This window comes from Convolutriloba macropyga, chromosome 12 (genome assembly GCF_964194025.1).
Source record: "Convolutriloba macropyga chromosome 12, txConMacr16.3, whole genome shotgun sequence".
NCBI classification, from domain to species: Eukaryota; Metazoa; Xenacoelomorpha; order Acoela; family Convolutidae; genus Convolutriloba; species Convolutriloba macropyga.
In genome coordinates this window covers 16,929,718-16,946,942 of record NC_134479.1, presented here as the reverse complement: position 1 = coordinate 16,946,942, position 17,225 = coordinate 16,929,718, and the positions used below count along the sequence as shown (strand labels likewise).

Here is a 17,225-nt window from a genome sequence, read left to right as displayed (position 1 = left end):
CGGAAGACTAACCATACGGCTTCATCGTGAAGGCGAACCGCGACTACACCCCAGTTTTGCACGACACTCATAGTGAATATTGAATTGCTCCAACAAGAGAGTCTGTGGAAACTGTCTGGTTGAATCAGAACTAAAAAAATCTGAGAGGAAAAAAGAAACTGATGGTCGCTACGAACAAAAAAATGCCCAAACTATGTTTGTCAAGCCCTGCTATACCTTACTTTACTTGACATTACAACTGTATGTGGAGATTTTGTCTGAAAGAGACAAAAAGTTACCAATTTCTCAGGTGATCTTAATGAATGGTGTTGCTTAGCAAAACCGCGAAACCGTACTAACTTTATACTAGTAAGATCTGAGAAAGAACTACTGGAACAAAGCGCAAAAGTTTCACTACTGCAGTAATTCTTTGTCGCACTTAGTACACTTGATTAAAGCCGTTGATCATTGCAGTCAGAACATTGGATTTCTCCAAGGTGTTTTTGTTCAAATTCCACTATGAAGCAATGAAGAAATAGTTTGCTTCCAAACCTTTGTACAGCGATACAGACTCAAAGACGTATGAAATTCTGACATAAGACAATTTTGTTAACTTTAAAAACAATTGCAATCACTTCAAGATTCAATTTTTGGAGCAACCCGGAGATATCTAGCATCTAGTACCCCAAAAAAAATAAGAAAGTCCTCACATTTAAAGACAAACTGAACAGATCAGTAAAGTCAGAATTTGTTGGAATCAAATCCCAGATGTACTGCAGAAGTGGTTTTCCAAATACCTTACTTAACCTAAGACTTCGCAATATTTTTCATTAAAAAAATCAGAGTTTTTTTTTCAAATTTACTTCATGCAAACAATTCAAACGTTTTTAATAAATAAACCAATAGGTGTTAAAAATTTCGGAGCTAAAGAGAAAAATCAATGTTTGTTTCTATCATTGAGATGCCAACAAAAAAGTATGAAGGATATATCCGTCTCCATACAACGTTTATACAATAACCAGTCTTTCAAAATAGTCCTCGAGCAACAATCAACTGAACGTGCCGCATAGAGTGAAAAAACATCAAAGTTTTACAGAACGCACGATCAAATTTTGCCTGTCGGACTACAACGATTAACGCTTTTTTCGATGACGGTGTAGAGAGTTTTCTGAATGCGAGAAAATGGTAGACGAAGTTGTCTTGCGTGAAGTTCTGTATAACTGTGACGTAAACATGGAAAACACTGACAATACTGAACGGGCAGAAACTACTTTTGCCAACGGCTACGACCGGCCGGAGAAATCATCTGAATTTAACCACGTTGGGTGATATGTCAGACAACAGTATTGAGGATACAGATTAGGGTTTCCTACAACGCACGTACAATGATATGGAGTTGGAAGTAAATAATTTGAGCGAAGAGCCATGCACACCCCGTCATAATTAATTCATTTGATATGAGGTTTAAGAAAGCGACGAAGAAATCCCAATTGTTCCACACAGGCGGGCAAGGTTTGCATTAATAATTGAATCTAGTAATTGTTTCAATTAGCAACGATCAGAAATTTGCTTTAAATTTTTTGCATGTTGGTAAATTATTAACCAGAACAAGTAGTATCAATGAACAAAAATTTTTGGTGTGTGGTGATAATTTGCCGGGCAATGTTAGCTCGTCTTCCTTTTTTCCCAACGGTAATTCCTTAGACACCGAAACTTGGACTAGCCTCTTTCAGCTTATTAAAAACACTTGTACTTTTTATCTTTGATTGAAGGAGTTTCCCGGTTAGAAAGGGGAAAACAATTTTAAACTTAAAACTCATAGCATAAAATATTTTCTAGAAATAAATGAAACAATTAAATTTTATTCCACTCTAAGTTAAGTAAATTCTAAAAAGGTATCTAAAAAGGCCAAGCCGGTATTTTAAAAGTGAACGGACAGTTCTCCGCGTGAAAATACCGGCAATTTTACTACTACAATAAGGTGGGTACAATAAGGTTTCAAGAAAGTAGAAAATTAACTACGCAAATGATTTAACAGAAACTATGAATTGAAGCGCCAGATGAAATGTGAAATGCTTCAAGGAAGTTGTCTGACAACTTGCCATATTACTGTAGGGGTCCGGACACCCTCTTTCCACAAGAAATCCTACCACCGAATTTTGTTCTTGTAATTTCTAACACATTTTACAATTCTTATTTAATAAAAAAATTCGGTGGTAGGATTTCTTGTGGAAAGAGGGTGTCCGGACCCCTAAAGTAATATGGCAAAATGTTAGACAACTTCCATGAAGCATTTCACACTTTATCTGGCGCTTCATTTCATAGTTTTTGTTAAATCATTTGCGCTGTTGACTTTATACTTTCTTGAAACCTAATTGTACCCACATGTACTAGTAAAATTGCCGGTATTTTCACGGGGAGAACTGTCCATCCACTTTTAAAATACCGGCTTGGCCTTTTTGTGAGCATGCTCTCAAAAATTGCATGAAAATTTGACCTTTTTCAATAAAATTACAAAAGTAAGTATACAAAACACTGTTCAAGATGTCACTAAATTTGCTGTTTTGCTGCTCGAGATTATTTTGCAAAACTGTTGTGCTCAATGACGAAAAAATGTTCAACGAGAACTCTGGAGATTATTCCTAAACTATATTTCTATTCTCTCCGTTTGGATAAACGGCAGATATTATTTTTTAACTTTTATGTTTTTTAGACTCTTTTTTCTATAAAAGAAGTACATAATAACAATACAAATAATAAGACATCATTCAGCGTCAAAATCAGCAATATAGGAACTGGCGCATTTAAATGATTTTACTGGGGAATCCTCATTTTCAGAGGGTGTAACCTGTAAAAAGTGCAACACTATCTGCTTGCTAAGATAATGATTGCTAATGATTGCTAGTGTTGCAATTCTCACTGTTTACAGAAGAGTTCGCAGCTGTGATTTGTTGTCAGACTCATCAAATTGCTGCGATAAATTTGGGGGTTGGATATTATCATTTTACTCATCGTTAGAACATTAGGGCTGAGGAAAGCCCGCATTGTTTGTTTGGCAACCTGAAGCTTCCCCTCCTTCGGGAAACTCAAACAAGCTTTAGGATTCTTTTAAACCGGATTCTCAGTCGGTTTCGGTGCACAGTTTTATTGTAACGTAATCGTCGTACATTAAAATATGTCCTAAGGGAGAGGTCTTTTTAAAAATTTTCGTCAAGCTTTATAGTTATAGTTGCCTTTATTTAGGCAGCAAAAATTTTTTTCTCATAGTTGTTATATGAGTAAAATATTAGTTGTTTCATTAAAAGTTTTAATCCAATATCAGTTAATATTTCAAAAGAAAATGAAACAACCTCTTGCGTTGATTTCAGCAGTAATCAAATTTTAGCAGTATTTTTCCATAATTTTTGTTAAAAATTTCTGTAAATACTCGACATTTATGAAGTCTTTGCAACAAATGAAAAGCGCTTACAGTCAAAGGTGAAGTTCCCGGAGATTTCAAGGATGATTTCGCCAGTACATTTTTTTTTATTTTCCAAAATCAGAGATGGGCTCCGTTTCGGGAAAAAGTGTGCGCATCTAAAATTTTGTCAAGCAAGCTTATTTGTTTTCTTGCCGCATAGAATTTTCCTGGTTTGTTATTAACAGAACATCACAATAAACGCTAAAGCAAATTGCTAAATTCTGCATTAACAAAATTATAAGGTTTTAAAAATTTTTTAGATCTAGGCACACAAGAATATTTTTAGATCACTACATTTCTTGATCAGTTACCACAAACACTATCTGTGTGGCTTTTATACAGTAATTTATAAGAAACGACTGCATTAAAGTTCTTTTGAGTCAGGAAAAAATAGTTTGTAGAATGTTGGATTAACAAAATTAGGTGGATTGACTCTAGTCATTAATCTCTAGTGAGGCGGTTTAGTTTAATTTATTGTTTGAAACATTGATATCCATCGTTAATCTGTAATTTTGATAAAAAGATGGCATGCCTTTGTAAAAAAGCATGATAATTGTTGTTTTTTGATTCTGCTCAAAATTTGTGTTTAATGTTGTTCAATTTGATTCGAGTAATGTGTATATGGCACTTCGACGTGAAGGTTGAAGATGACTTTCAGTCAGCCTTGAAACAGTTACTGTAAAACACCCAAGAACATTCTCAATGAAAGTTTTGAAAAATTGTACCTTTTCCGCGTTCCAAAAAGCGACTCCGATTTTGTTGTTGACTTTCCCATAAATAATGGTGGAGACAGCCAATATGTGCTAATGACTTAACTGCTAACTTTTGGTTTGGACGCCGCAGGGCTAGAGAGTTTAAGCACAAGCTAGTGTCTGCTGCAAATTATTTCATGTTTATGCAAGCAAGGAAACGCTCCAAAAATTCAAAACCTCTGCCATCAATTTGAATCTTGCCTAGTACTGTTACCTGAACCAGCGAACACTACTCTAACTTTCAAGAAATTTCAAGTCAAACACTTCTTCCACTTATGGTCTGTTTTGATCTATAATGATTCGTTGCTTGGAAATTCATAGTTCTTCTATTTCTACAGAGGAGAAGTTTTTATGCGAAATATTGAGACTGTCAATTTATTTGAAAAAAAAGTTTATAATGAAAAAAAAAATACATCGATACTCTATTGGTGACATTGGCGTCGAAAATGCGCTCCTGTATTACTGCTAGAAATGTAGAAACAGCTTTTCAACGAACAGTGAAAAACACTTGGACCATTGCCACTTTTTGATCTAGTTTCGAAATCTTTCCGTTAAACATGCTTTCCGTGTTTAAGTTGCCGCAAGTTATCTGCTAAAGGTGTCACCAGAGCAGCAAAATCTTTCTCGCCCACAAATTATACACAATGTATCCAAACATCATAACCTGTTAGAGCCGTTATTACAACAATAAAATCCAGAAACCATGTGCTCAAAACAGTAACTGCTAATAAAAATTTTCTATCGGCATTCGAAAAAAAGAGTTATTTCAGCAAAAATGGGCCCTGATCTCTCCGATATGAACAGTTCTCCGTGTTAAGCGAAATTCAGAGCAAAACTTCTAGTTCCATTGGATTATTTGATGCCTATCAAAGTCGCCATCGACAGTGTACAAAGTGCGTTTTATAGTGTTCAATTCAGAAAGTTAGCACGAGATCTCATTGTACAGACTTAGTTTCATTTGTATCAATCGTGGCAGTTTCAATTTGAACGGTCTAAGTTTTATAAGCCATTTAGCTGGTACAAAACTTTGTTCGGCCTAAGTACAATAAGGGGACGGTCAAGATAAGTAAAAAGTGAGAAATAATTTGGATGTGTGGACATTTCCCCCCACGCCATAATATTCGCGAGCATTTATATGCCGTATTATCCGCACGCATTTATAATACCATAGAATTGGCATGGACTTGTATACCAAACTATCAGTTTTCAACCAAAGTTTTAGACAGCTGCTGCTTGAGAAGATTATCTTAAATTCATTTCACCCACGGGCTGTGACAACGAAATTAAATTTCCATTTGCCTATAGGATGGTTGGAATAGTTAAAAAAATCTTTCGTTACAAGAATTTTTCCCTTTCAAATTGAGAACCTAAGCTCCTGTAAAATAATGTTTCGAATGGATATAGTTGAAGTTATTTTGTAAAATTCCTTTTGTGGGAAATGTTTTTAGAAGCAGGCAATTTGACGCCCTGCGGATTCATGGGAATATACTTTGAAGTTGTATCCTCAGTAGAGTACTTACTCGAAATTGTTTAAAATTGACAGTTTTGGTATTTGACCTGGATTACCGCGAACCCGGAGTTTGGTCCCAAGGCGTTTCAGTCCTGTACAATTATAAACCAATTGTAACCAGAACTGTGACAGCTAATTTCAATTCTAACATACAATTTCAGTCTGTCAAGAAAGGAAACATTCTGTTTATCCACTTCGAAGTCTGGTTTATAAGCGGTTCTTAATCTGAGCAGCATGACTACTGTGCTGTTTGATGGCTGTGCGGATGTATGTCAATTCTGTTTACCATGACAATGTTCTGTATAGTCTGTTTGATATCTTACATGCTGTGCAGTTTGGAAACAGTTAAAAATGAAAATTTCGAAAATCGGAAAATTTTGCACGCATGAGTTTAAATCACGGTAACGTGCCTTCATTTTTGAAAATGTATTGCTTTGTAATCGTTTAGACAAAGTAATTGGTATAGAAAACACCTTTTGTAGATCTTTGATCTCGTCCTTCAAGAGGTTCTCTCTTCTGGAAGCTGCCTGTTCCATCCTGGCTGCAGAAGTACCTGCATCTTGCAGCTGCTGCGTCATCAGTTCCTTCTCTGCCCACCTGACTTCTGCGGCCTTCAGGGCTTCTTCTTTCTCCTTCTCTCGCTTTGTAATCGGTGTTTGTGGGGTGGGGGGGGGGGGTGGGGTTGGGGTTGGGAGGGGTAGGGAGGTTTCAGGGAAGGTGTATTTATTTACATCTTTTTCGACAGCTAAAAGAACGCAACTAGACTTGCTTACTACTTTATTTAACTTGCGGTGCTTTGAATTGCGATCATTCAGCGTTCTCGGGTATTAACAAACTGTTTGGAACGAGTAAGTATCCGCTGTTTTGGATGAGCGGCCAGCGGAGAATGTTCACAGCATTAGTACCTTCAGCCACATTTGTTTCAGAGACTTCACAAATTGTTATAATTTTGATTACAATACGAAATCAACCCCCCCCTCCAACCTCATTCCCGCCTCCACCCAGCCCATATTACCATCCTACACACATATAAAACATCTACACATCTGTATTTGCACGTATAAATGTGTTGCATTTCTTTTGATTATAATTCTTTTGCTATAATTTGTTCCCATATTTATATTTATAACGGTTTGTATTTAAACTATATCAGATCCAGTAGCTCCTATCGAAACTTTAATTCTACAAATGCAGAAAATTGATTTTATGTGCTTTGCAGATCTGGGAAGCTCAATTTGAAGATCTGCAAAAAACAGTTAAATAATTCCAAGAAAATGAAGTTAAAAAAACCGACCAAAAAATGTAGAGTTTATGAAAAAGATCCCCAGGACCAAAACAAAATAGTGTTTGCTTAAATTCACCATTGAAACAAATCAATTCTTTTGTATAATGTGAGTGGAACCAACTCTTTTTTCGACATCCCCAATCAACAAATCAACAACCCCATTGTCAGTTTCAAGTTAATATTTGTCTTCTTTTAAAGACCATTTTTCTTTTCACGTCTGGGCCATATTTGACATTGCTGTCTGATTGCAAGAGGAGAATAGACTCGTCTAGGAAGATCCCCAATTTTCTTGGCAACAACGGCTTTGACAAAAAATATTAGTTCCAATCCTTTCATTTTTCTGTGAAGAAATAATACACTTGGGAATACTTGAGAAGAAAAAACATCCCCATTGTCTAAAATTAAGCAAAATTGAAAAAGTCGGTTGTTTGCCTAGATTATAAAGCTTTCTTGTAACTATCATCACATCTTTGACCAAGGATTAGGTTAGCTGACTTTTATTCTTAATGCAAAAACATACTGTCAAACTTGGAGATATTTTCACTTGAAGAATCAACGTAACAGCTTTGTCCACGTGATGGCTTGCTTGTTGACAAGGTAACTCATTTGAAATCTGATGAATTGCTTTACAACAGTTTTTTTTCAGTTGGTTGAAAAACAACCAACTGAATTTTCCTGAGGTCTTCTAGAACTGAGAATTTTTTAATCAGGAAACATTTTCCTCAATGAGAACTGAGAATTTTTTAGAACTAAGAATTTTTTAATCAGGAAACATTTTCCTCAATTTTAGGCACTCAAGAATTTTCAAAAACTATCTCCTTACCAAAATCAAATTTCAGTTTTTCTTCTTTGTCCTATTGCGTAAATTTTTTCTGAGGAAAACGAATTTTCAAATTGCAACGATGACATGCAGTAAAACCAGTACCTATATGAGCCAATTATCCAGGTTTAAACATGTGACAAAATACTAACTAATGGATTTCGTCTTTTCAGCGGCAAATGAATTTGAAGAAATCCTTGGGAGGAAAAATTTTGTGTGAAAATTGTTGTTTGAGATTTCTTTTCGTCATTTATGAATTCAACATTCTTAGACCGATCCCTCTAAAATCTAAAAAAGACTTCAACAACAAAAGCAAATAACACAAAAATGATTTAATGAACACTCAAAAAGTTATATCAGTCAGTTGAAGGGAGAAACGTTTGTGCTCGAGCAAAGTAAAGGCTATCGAAAACTAGGATCTTTCTGACTCTATTCTGCAGTGAAATCTGAACGTCTTGAACTACACGCGTTCGAAAAAAATATACGGCTGAAAGTTTGTTCCTAAGGAATAGTTGGTTATACCATATTAACAAAATAACTACCGGACAGTCTCAATTGTATAGCAAACTACCCGTTAATTTCTTGTTCAAAAAATGGCGCTGCCAAAAATTGCTGAATATTTTGCCATTCTGTTCTTTTTATCCAAAAATTTTTGGGCTGTTTTTTTTAGGTCTACTGTTTCTACGGTTGTCAAGCTGTTTCTCAGAAAGGAATATAAATGAACGATCAGTGATTTGTTTTCATTATGAGGCACTAAATTTATTCAACTGATGGAATTCGAAGATTTTTTTAAAATTTTTTAGTCCTGATTGCTCGCGAAATAGATGGAGCAAAATTTAAGTCCACATACCTTTGCCTTGAGGTGCTTTTCTTTTCAGCGCAAATTTCAATTGAGACCATTTTAGAACCAAATTTTTCCCTGAAAAACTCTTTTTACAAGACTTATTTGTTTAATGTTCTCACTCTTCCTGCGAATGTGAAAAAGAAGTTGACAAAAATCGGTTTTCAGTGCTTCTTACTGCACAAAATTTTTTTTCATACAGTTTTTGAACTCCAAAAAATAGTCGAAGAATATGCACTAATATTTTAAAGTGGTTCCAAGTTTGAAGCCTCTATTGTTTTGGCGGGAACTTTCAAAAACTACTCGCAACAGGGTACGATCAGATTTCAACTATCCGGGGCCACCTTATTTTCTGCTGCAGTGAACAATCCGGCAGCCAGAAGCTGTCATTTGATTGTAAAATGGGGGCTCTAAACAATTTATTTCCGACCCAACTCATGGGTTTTCACCAAATGGAAATTGGTCCAAAGATTTACCTGTAAACGAGACACATACAATCTGAAGCGGACTGTTAAAACTTGAGCAAGTTTTCAACTGAAGAAAACACAGTTTTGGCCGAAAATAATTCTTTAATGATTTAAGGATGGGAGGGTTGGAGGCATACGGAGGATTTGTTTTCTACTGATTTATTTCTACACTACCAGGTTCCCTTCACGGTTCGAGGCTTTCGGGTAATTTTTTCTTTTTTTTCAAGTGAAGAAAACAAAGTTTTCATGCTTTAAGTGTGGGAACGTTGGAGGCATATGGAGGATTAATCTACTACTGATTTATTTCTACACTACAAGGTTACCTTATAATGAGAGGGTTTTGACATTATTAGCCCAAACAACTGGTCATACTCGTAGTCCCTACTCAAAAACATTGGAGAGCACAAAAGGACTGAAAAACAGTCCGAATTGCTCTGAAATAACTTTTTGCTCAAAAGGAGCAGGGTAACTCAAATCTGTTGAGATATCGGAACCGTTAGCACCTTTGTTGTTGATTTAATTCTTTTTATCAATAAATTTATGACACAGAAAAGTAGCATCCTTCTCTATTGGAGCAGTCGCGCCAAACTGCTCAAGGCAAAATTCCAGAGAATTTTTGATCGATGGAGTTGAATTTGGTCAATAAATAAGTGACACAAACCGATTTAAAAGAACGTCACTTCGTTGAAAATTTTCTCGTATCCGCACATCGTGTACGCTATGTACTTTCAAAAAGAGAAAATGTACATTTGATATTGATCAGAGTCTGGTTTACTGTAATTTACTGCGTAGGTATAGCAATGAACAACTGCCATGACTTAAAAAAAAGTCTCCGACCAGAAATGCATCGTTTTCATTCATCCAATGTTACTGGTTAATGGTAGAAACTTTCACAGAAATATTAATTACAGTTCGACCGCAAATATCTCCTAGTTCGCCTACTTGACTACTTAAACTGAACACCATTAACGAATTCGGCACAGAATGAAACTTCAGCTGCAGGGATTTTTTAGTTGTTTCAAAAGTTCGTTGTTTTCACTTACTACTGCGTGAATTGATTCCAATTTTGCAGCAACTTCTGAACTGAAACCAGGTTGATGAGAACCCCCGACGTTTGATGATGATGATAATGCTAGATCTGAAGAGCTATTCTTATCAGCTACAGGCTGGCTCTGATTGGCCGGAGGCTTCGGGTTTCCGTCATTTTCTGAAAAAGCAGCGTCGCCCATTAGTGCAAAGGTGATTTCGAAGAGGGCGTCAGTTGTCTTGGTGATGGTTCCCTGCATTCGGGTAGTTGATGCCCGCAACTCAACACCCATGTTGCTCAGTTTGTTCACACTTGCAAGAGGTATGGCCGATTCAGGAGGGTGTGATTCTGAAATATTAGATGGTTCGTCTTTTCCTGATAGAATGCTTCTTCCCAGGTTGACCAGACTTGGAAAACTTACTAAGGCCTTACTACGACACCGTATAAGTCTTAGAAAAAACCGTACTAAGTCTTGTCAATTTTCCTACGGCACCGTACTACGGCCGTACTAAGATTTATAAGGTGCCATGCTAAAGACGTATCAAGACTAATAAGGTGCCGTAGTAGGGCCGTACCAAGATTAATAAGGTGCCCTTGAAAGTTAGATAGAATGAACACTGTCGGAATACCCTCCAGTCCCGTTAAAAAACTGACCGCGGAGAGTTTTCCAGCATGATTTTTGTGATTTTCCCTCCTCCTTTTTCATTCCGGGCTTGGGACCGGCAGTGACTGAGTTACTGAGATTAACTATAGGAGTACTGATATAGCACGGTGCCCTTAAACGGCGCCGTACAAAGTTTTGAAAGTTTTCTACAGCCCCGTATAAGTCTTAGTATGTTTTCAAAGTTTCGTCTAAAGTGGTAAACCTGGGTTAAGAATAAATGTTTAGAAGTTTTCGTGATCACACAGGCTTAGCGGTCGATCATATGAAAAATTTACTAATTTTAGCGAGGGGGTAATTTACCTATTTAATTTATATCTGGTCGACAACCTAGTAACAGCCGACTAAAAGACTTCAACCAACGACCTGTTTACATTTTACGTCACATAACACAAATTTTGATGACAAACTTGGTACTTTTTTCCACAATAGTTGGTGGCTAAGAGAGTTTCAATGAGACAGAAATGAGACGAGGCCTCCAGTAATCTCCTGTTTTCACACTGCGGTTTTTTAACTTGACGTGAGATAGTTTTTTTGACAAAAAACTCTTGCTTTTTGCTTTTATAATGAGTTCTTTTATTTGGTTCAGTCGTTTTATTTGTATCGCACACTGTGTAAGTGCGCTTTTTATACTTCTTTTATTCATCTCAGTAACTCCGCCACTGCTGGTCCCCAGCTAGGGATGAAAAAGGAGAAAGAGGGATGAACCACAAAAATCATGCTAAAAAATCCCGAAAAACTCGGTTTTTAACAACACTTAATTAGATTTTCCGTCAGTTGCTTAACTCTTTCAGCTCGATCAATCGCCGGATGCAGCCAGGTAACCAGGTAAAAAATATTGAAGAATTCGAAATCTTGTAGAAAACTTGCTAGATGATTTCATAATCTTGGAAGATTCTGGCAAGTCGAATTCAAACTCTTCCAAGATTCTTGCAAGATGATCCAATTCTTGCAATAATCTTGCAAGTTGATTGTAGGTAGTATATATTTCCTTCCCAGACTGCTTGCAAGATTCTTGCAAGATTTTGAATTCTTCAACCACTAGGGAAAAAAGAACACACGCCTTAACTTGAAGTAGATTTTGCTGACAAAATTAAGCGAAAATGCTCGGTTTAGAGAATTTTTTGGACCTTAATTAAATACACATTTTTTGGCCCTTAAGTAAATTTTTGGCCCTTAATTAAATACCTTAATTAAATTGTGATACAAGATTTTTGTTGTCATTAGTTTGCAAATGATTTCTTTGACGACGCCTTCATTCAACGCGCGTTTCAAACCACATTTACTGGCGTTTAAATGGCGACGAGAATACAATTGAGAGCGACAGCAATTCTGTATCACTTTTTGAATTGTTTACTAAAAATTCTTGTTTCTCCTCCTGTAAAATGTTTCTCTAAAGTTACTTTTAGACCTAATATTGTTGTTCTCCTTCATGAAGGCCCCGATTTAAAAAAAACCATACAAGCCATTAAACTTTCCACAAACAGGTTTTATTGCATTAAGCGCAGTTTTTTTTGTCTGATAGGAAAAAATCAATTCTATTCTATAATTTTTATTCAGGATTAAAAACGGCAACCAAAAATTGCTCACTAATCTTTCTTTTTGTAACATAACTACAAGTTAATCATCATTTTAAACATCTTCAATAACAAATTAAAATATATATTAAAAACATTTTTTAGTGTAAAAGAAATTTGAAAGCTACATTTTGTGTTGCAAATACGCTAAAATAGTTTGAAATTGGCCATGCATGCTGCAGCACAAGCAGTTGTTAGCTGAATATTTTAAAATTGAACAATACTTTTTGTCTAATTTTTGATAGTTATGATATTATGAGCAGATTTAGATGAAAACTGAACCCATTATGGCACAAAAGATGAAAACCAGAAATTTTATAACAGAACTGATTATAAATATAACAGTGTGGCAAGCAAACGAAATGTTTTGACAAAAAGGCTTTGCCAAAACCGTACAAGATATTCATCCGTGTTTTACCTTTTTGAAACGTCAGCAAAAACTTTCTAATACATTGTGGTCCCTCAAAATCAATTTTCATTCTGAAGGTTAAACTTTTTAGAACAATTTTGACTTGTGGTTTTTAAGAGACTCGTGGTTTTGCTTAGTGTGTCCAATAAGGAAGCTTTGAATGAAAAAATAACTTGACACTGTTGATAGTAGCACGTTTTGGTATTTTTTTGCAAGAATCTATCGTAAACAGTGGTGAGCAATACTTTCTGAAAAATTTATCACAATACATGCTAGAATCATGTCGGTTATTCAAAACAGAGAAAAGTGAAAAACACTATATATGAAAGGCCTTAAAAAATGAGCTTCTTTTTGGTTGGATAAATATACCTATAAGAAATAAACATTTTATTAAATCGTTTTGATGTTACATTGTCTGATTCGCAGTAGTTTTATTGAATGAAGATTCATCAATAAAATGATTTTATCAATCCCTTTTGCGTCAATTATGTTAGGAGGGAGCTGATCAGGCTACCAAAAAAGTGTTCCATTTAGTTTCTATAACAGTACCGACGATCAAATTATTGGTCTACATTTTTGTTAGTATACTATTGTGGGTATGTCATCTTTTTGAGTAACCGGGTTGAGCTCCCATTGAACTCCATGAATGCAACATAACAATATCGCAAAAACTCTATCGGTAGACCATCTACGGTTCATGACCTAATTCTCTCTGATTACATAACATCCATATAAGAGATATCTATAACTTTTACGGGAATCCATAAAAGTAAATCATAGCCTTAATTTTACTATTCGTTCTAGTCGCCCCTCTAACTCTACTGTTTTATTTAAATCAATTTTTTGGTGGTGAAAACTTCTCCTCTCCTTAAAATCTGTTGTTCAAGAGTCAAACAACATACTTTTGCACTGACAATTAATTGTCAGTACTTTGTGGATGTGTGGCACTAACAAAATGCGTGTAAAGTTTTTTTCAGCCGATCGAAAACTGTTTGACATAATTACTCTGATCCATCGACGCGATTATTGTCCTCAATGAATTTGTCATGAATCCTTGATAAGATTTTTTCTGTCTCGCATTTTTATGGTCTAATTGTTTGAATTTTCGAAGCTTTGAGTTTTTTTTATCATCCATTGGATTAATGAGTTTCAGTTGATCGCGCGATGAAGAACAACGGGAATTCAACGCGAGATCAACATAAGTTTTCCCAAGTACTTATACCACTGAATGAACATAAAAAATAATGGCGAAGCAATTTATCCCCGATTCTTTTTTGCTATTTTTTGCAGACTGAATGCTGATTAGCTACTCATATCTCTGCTCGTGAGAAATTTTGACATCTTGAGTATATGTCAACTTTTTTAACGAGTTTTGCAGAACAAGTTTTAGGCCAATTGCACTTAATTCAGCGGTAATGAAAATATTGCTTATGATTCGAAAAGGACTAAAAAGTTTCTTGTTGTTTGTTCTCAAAATCGTATTCGAATTCCAAGTTTTGTCAGAAAATTGAAAGAATCTTGAAAGATTTCACATTCAAAGAATATTTTGAAAAAAGTCTATTAAAATACATTCTGCTGATCAGAATTCTTTCAAGGGTCACTTCATACGGTTTTTAGCTAGTTTTAGCTACTAAATATAATTTAAAAAATTCTGAATTTGAAAAACTTGCAAGATTCTTGCAGGATTTCTGCATGATTTCGAATCCGGGCTAAAATTTAGTCCATATGGTTATCGGTTTTTTAACCTCTTTAATCAACGTTAATTTGCTTCAAATGTGTTTTCCATAACAATGGTAACTTGATAAATATTTTTGCCTTGATTGATATATTGCAAGATATTTGCAAGAATCTTGCAAGTTTTGAATAATCTTGCATGATTCTTGGAAGATTTGAATCCGCTCATCATTGGGGCTGCCAAAAGATGACCTTACTGTTTCTCCATAAACGCACACGGACGCCAAACTTACCATTAAAATTTCGAATCTGCATCTCGACGTTCTCGATAACATGGTTAAGGGTGAAGCTGTTTGACCGCAAGAGGGCTATCTCCTTTCTCAGACTCCGAATACAGTCGTCAACTGAAGTCAGTTTTGCAATAACTTCGCTGTTTGAAAACTCCTGAGGATCACCATCTTTCACTTGAGTGTTGTCAGAAGAAGTTTGTTCAGTTTCAGGTTTTTCTGTCATAATTTTGAGTTTGAATCCAGGATATGTTTTACGAAAATGCAGCAAAGATTAAAACAGTTGAGTTTCTTGCACGCTAAAAGTTTTGATTGGCAACTTGAGATTTGAGGTAGACCAATCATTAAAAAGAAACAAGGAAAAATACAAAATAAAAGCCTATGGAAAAATAAAATTAAATTTTTCCGTATTACTTTTGAAAATACCTTCAAAAAGCAACGTTCGTTTATTGTAATTAATTACAAACAAAATTACAAAGAATTCTAAACTGATATTTCAGTTTCTTCGTTGAGAATTCATGGAAGATAGTATAAAGCGTCGATATACTAGATAAACCTTGCAATTTTCCTCAAATATCCGCTTTTCTCGATAACCGCTGTTCTTATGCATGCAAAATGGCTTCCAATTTTGAGCGACCTGCATGCAAGTTTCAGACGCTTACAAGGGGAAAGGAATTCAACATACGTACAATCTACCAGAATTCAGATTTCGGTGTTGCCGGAGTTATACACACGCCTAGGATTAAACCCAAAAATTTGCAAAATATTCTAGCTCAGTAAGTAAATGTGTTAGCTTTGTCTGTGTTCTCAGTTTTGAATTATGTTACAGGAATTAAGTAAAATATCATGTGAGGTGTCTGTGGAAATTGGGTTTCTCAATACTTGACTTGAGTACACGCTTTCTTTCTCGCTCAGACAAAACTTAATGACTACCCCATATAATAGTAGCCCAAATTTGGGGTCTTTCCCATTATGGCCCCCCATGAAATTAAAGCGGCCCCCATTATGGTATAATTACCATGATGGGGGGGGGGGGCTGTAGGTTATCTGACCACTAAGGTGGGCGGTAGAATGGGAAAGACCCCAAATTTGCACAGACGTAGCCTGCAGCCTTAAATGTTTTGTAAATTTCTTGGATCTATTCTGTTCCACCCCAGCTTAGTGGGCTTATATTTTTTACGCCCCCCAGGCGCACGTGCTATTTTCTTACATAGTAACGTGTTATATAACACCATATAATTTGTAACTGCGGGGGGGGGGGGGGCGTAAAACACAGTGGGGTGTCGAAACAGAAGAGATCTATACTTTTTAGGTATTTATTGTTTGTTAAAAAGAAGATACACTTTTTAATGTACGGATTAGAGTTTTCAACTACTGTCAAGTCTATATCATGAAAACACGCATGTGAACGCTACGAAATGCCGAAAGTATGCATAGCCAGATAAGATGCCAGATTATGCTATATACTGAGCCAGAAGTTGACTTTCATTGACTTTCGGCATTTTGTATCGTGCACATTAAACAAGGTTATAAGACTCTCCAGAAGCCATTTCGAAGTTATATCTTCACACCTCGAAGCCCTCCTTGTCTTCAAGCACAGTCACGTAACATATAATTCTGCCCGGGTCGAGGTGTCACCGCCATTCAAACGCAAAATAATGTAAGATAAGAGGTGAATGTGTAAAATTTTGTACGATAAGCGGTGAATGCGGTGAAATTAAATAAATCGGGCGGTGAATGCAGTGAAAAAACTTAATTGCTTGGTAGCGGTGAAATTACATAATTTCACGGTTGATTTTAGCGGTGAAATTACATAAATTCACCGCTTTGAAAAAAATTGTCCAATTATGTGAGATAAGCGGTGAATGCGGTTAATTACAAAATTCACCGCTTAGAAAACGTTCCGAATTATTTTTGTCCAACAAAGTTAAGATACATTTAAGACGCTCAAAAAATTTACCCACAATTAATCATACATCTTTCTGAAATTTATGTAATTTCACCAACTAAAGCGAGCGGTGAACTTACAAAAACCACCACATTTCAGCGCTAAAATCTGTAATTTCACCGCTAATCTTGCAAAAATTCAACGCGCATATTTTGTAGAAAGTAGACCAAATTTGATTAAAATGGAAAACAAATTTAAAAGAATGAAATGCGATGTGGCGCAGCGGAAGAAAAAGTGGCTGACATGCAAAATTTGAGAGCTTCGACTCCGTGTAAGGACGCTAAGCTGTAGTAAGCCGTGAAATGCGGCGACGTTTTATAAGTTCACCGCTTACTCTGGCGGTGAATTTACATAATTTCACCGCAAAATTATTTACAAAACTCGCGGTGAAAAAACCTTTTCAGCGCTCATTTTACATATGTTTCCAATTTTTCCTCGACGCGGGTGCAAGTACGCAATACAATTTAGTTTTTCAGGGCACGTGCAGTACAATGAAATCTGATAGTGATGTCAAAGAACATATAAAAA

The 17,225-nt window shown here is 35.8% G+C and overlaps 1 protein-coding gene across 1 annotated transcript in view; it reads right to left on the bottom strand.

Annotated features, from left to right (window-relative positions):
- Positions 1 to 15,380, bottom strand: part of LOC142350404 (uncharacterized) — a 62,257-nt gene extending 46,877 nt beyond the window's left edge. Inside the window, exons 1-2 of the mRNA XM_075402251.1 lie at positions 14,756 to 15,380; positions 10,158 to 10,489 (exon numbers count right to left, since the gene is read on the bottom strand). Of these exons, the coding sequence (XP_075258366.1) occupies positions 10,158 to 10,489; positions 14,756 to 14,975 (552 nt within the window). The 5' untranslated portion in view covers positions 14,976 to 15,380. The remainder of the gene's footprint in view (positions 1 to 10,157; positions 10,490 to 14,755) is intronic.
- Positions 15,381 to 17,225: the final 1,845 nt, after the last annotated feature.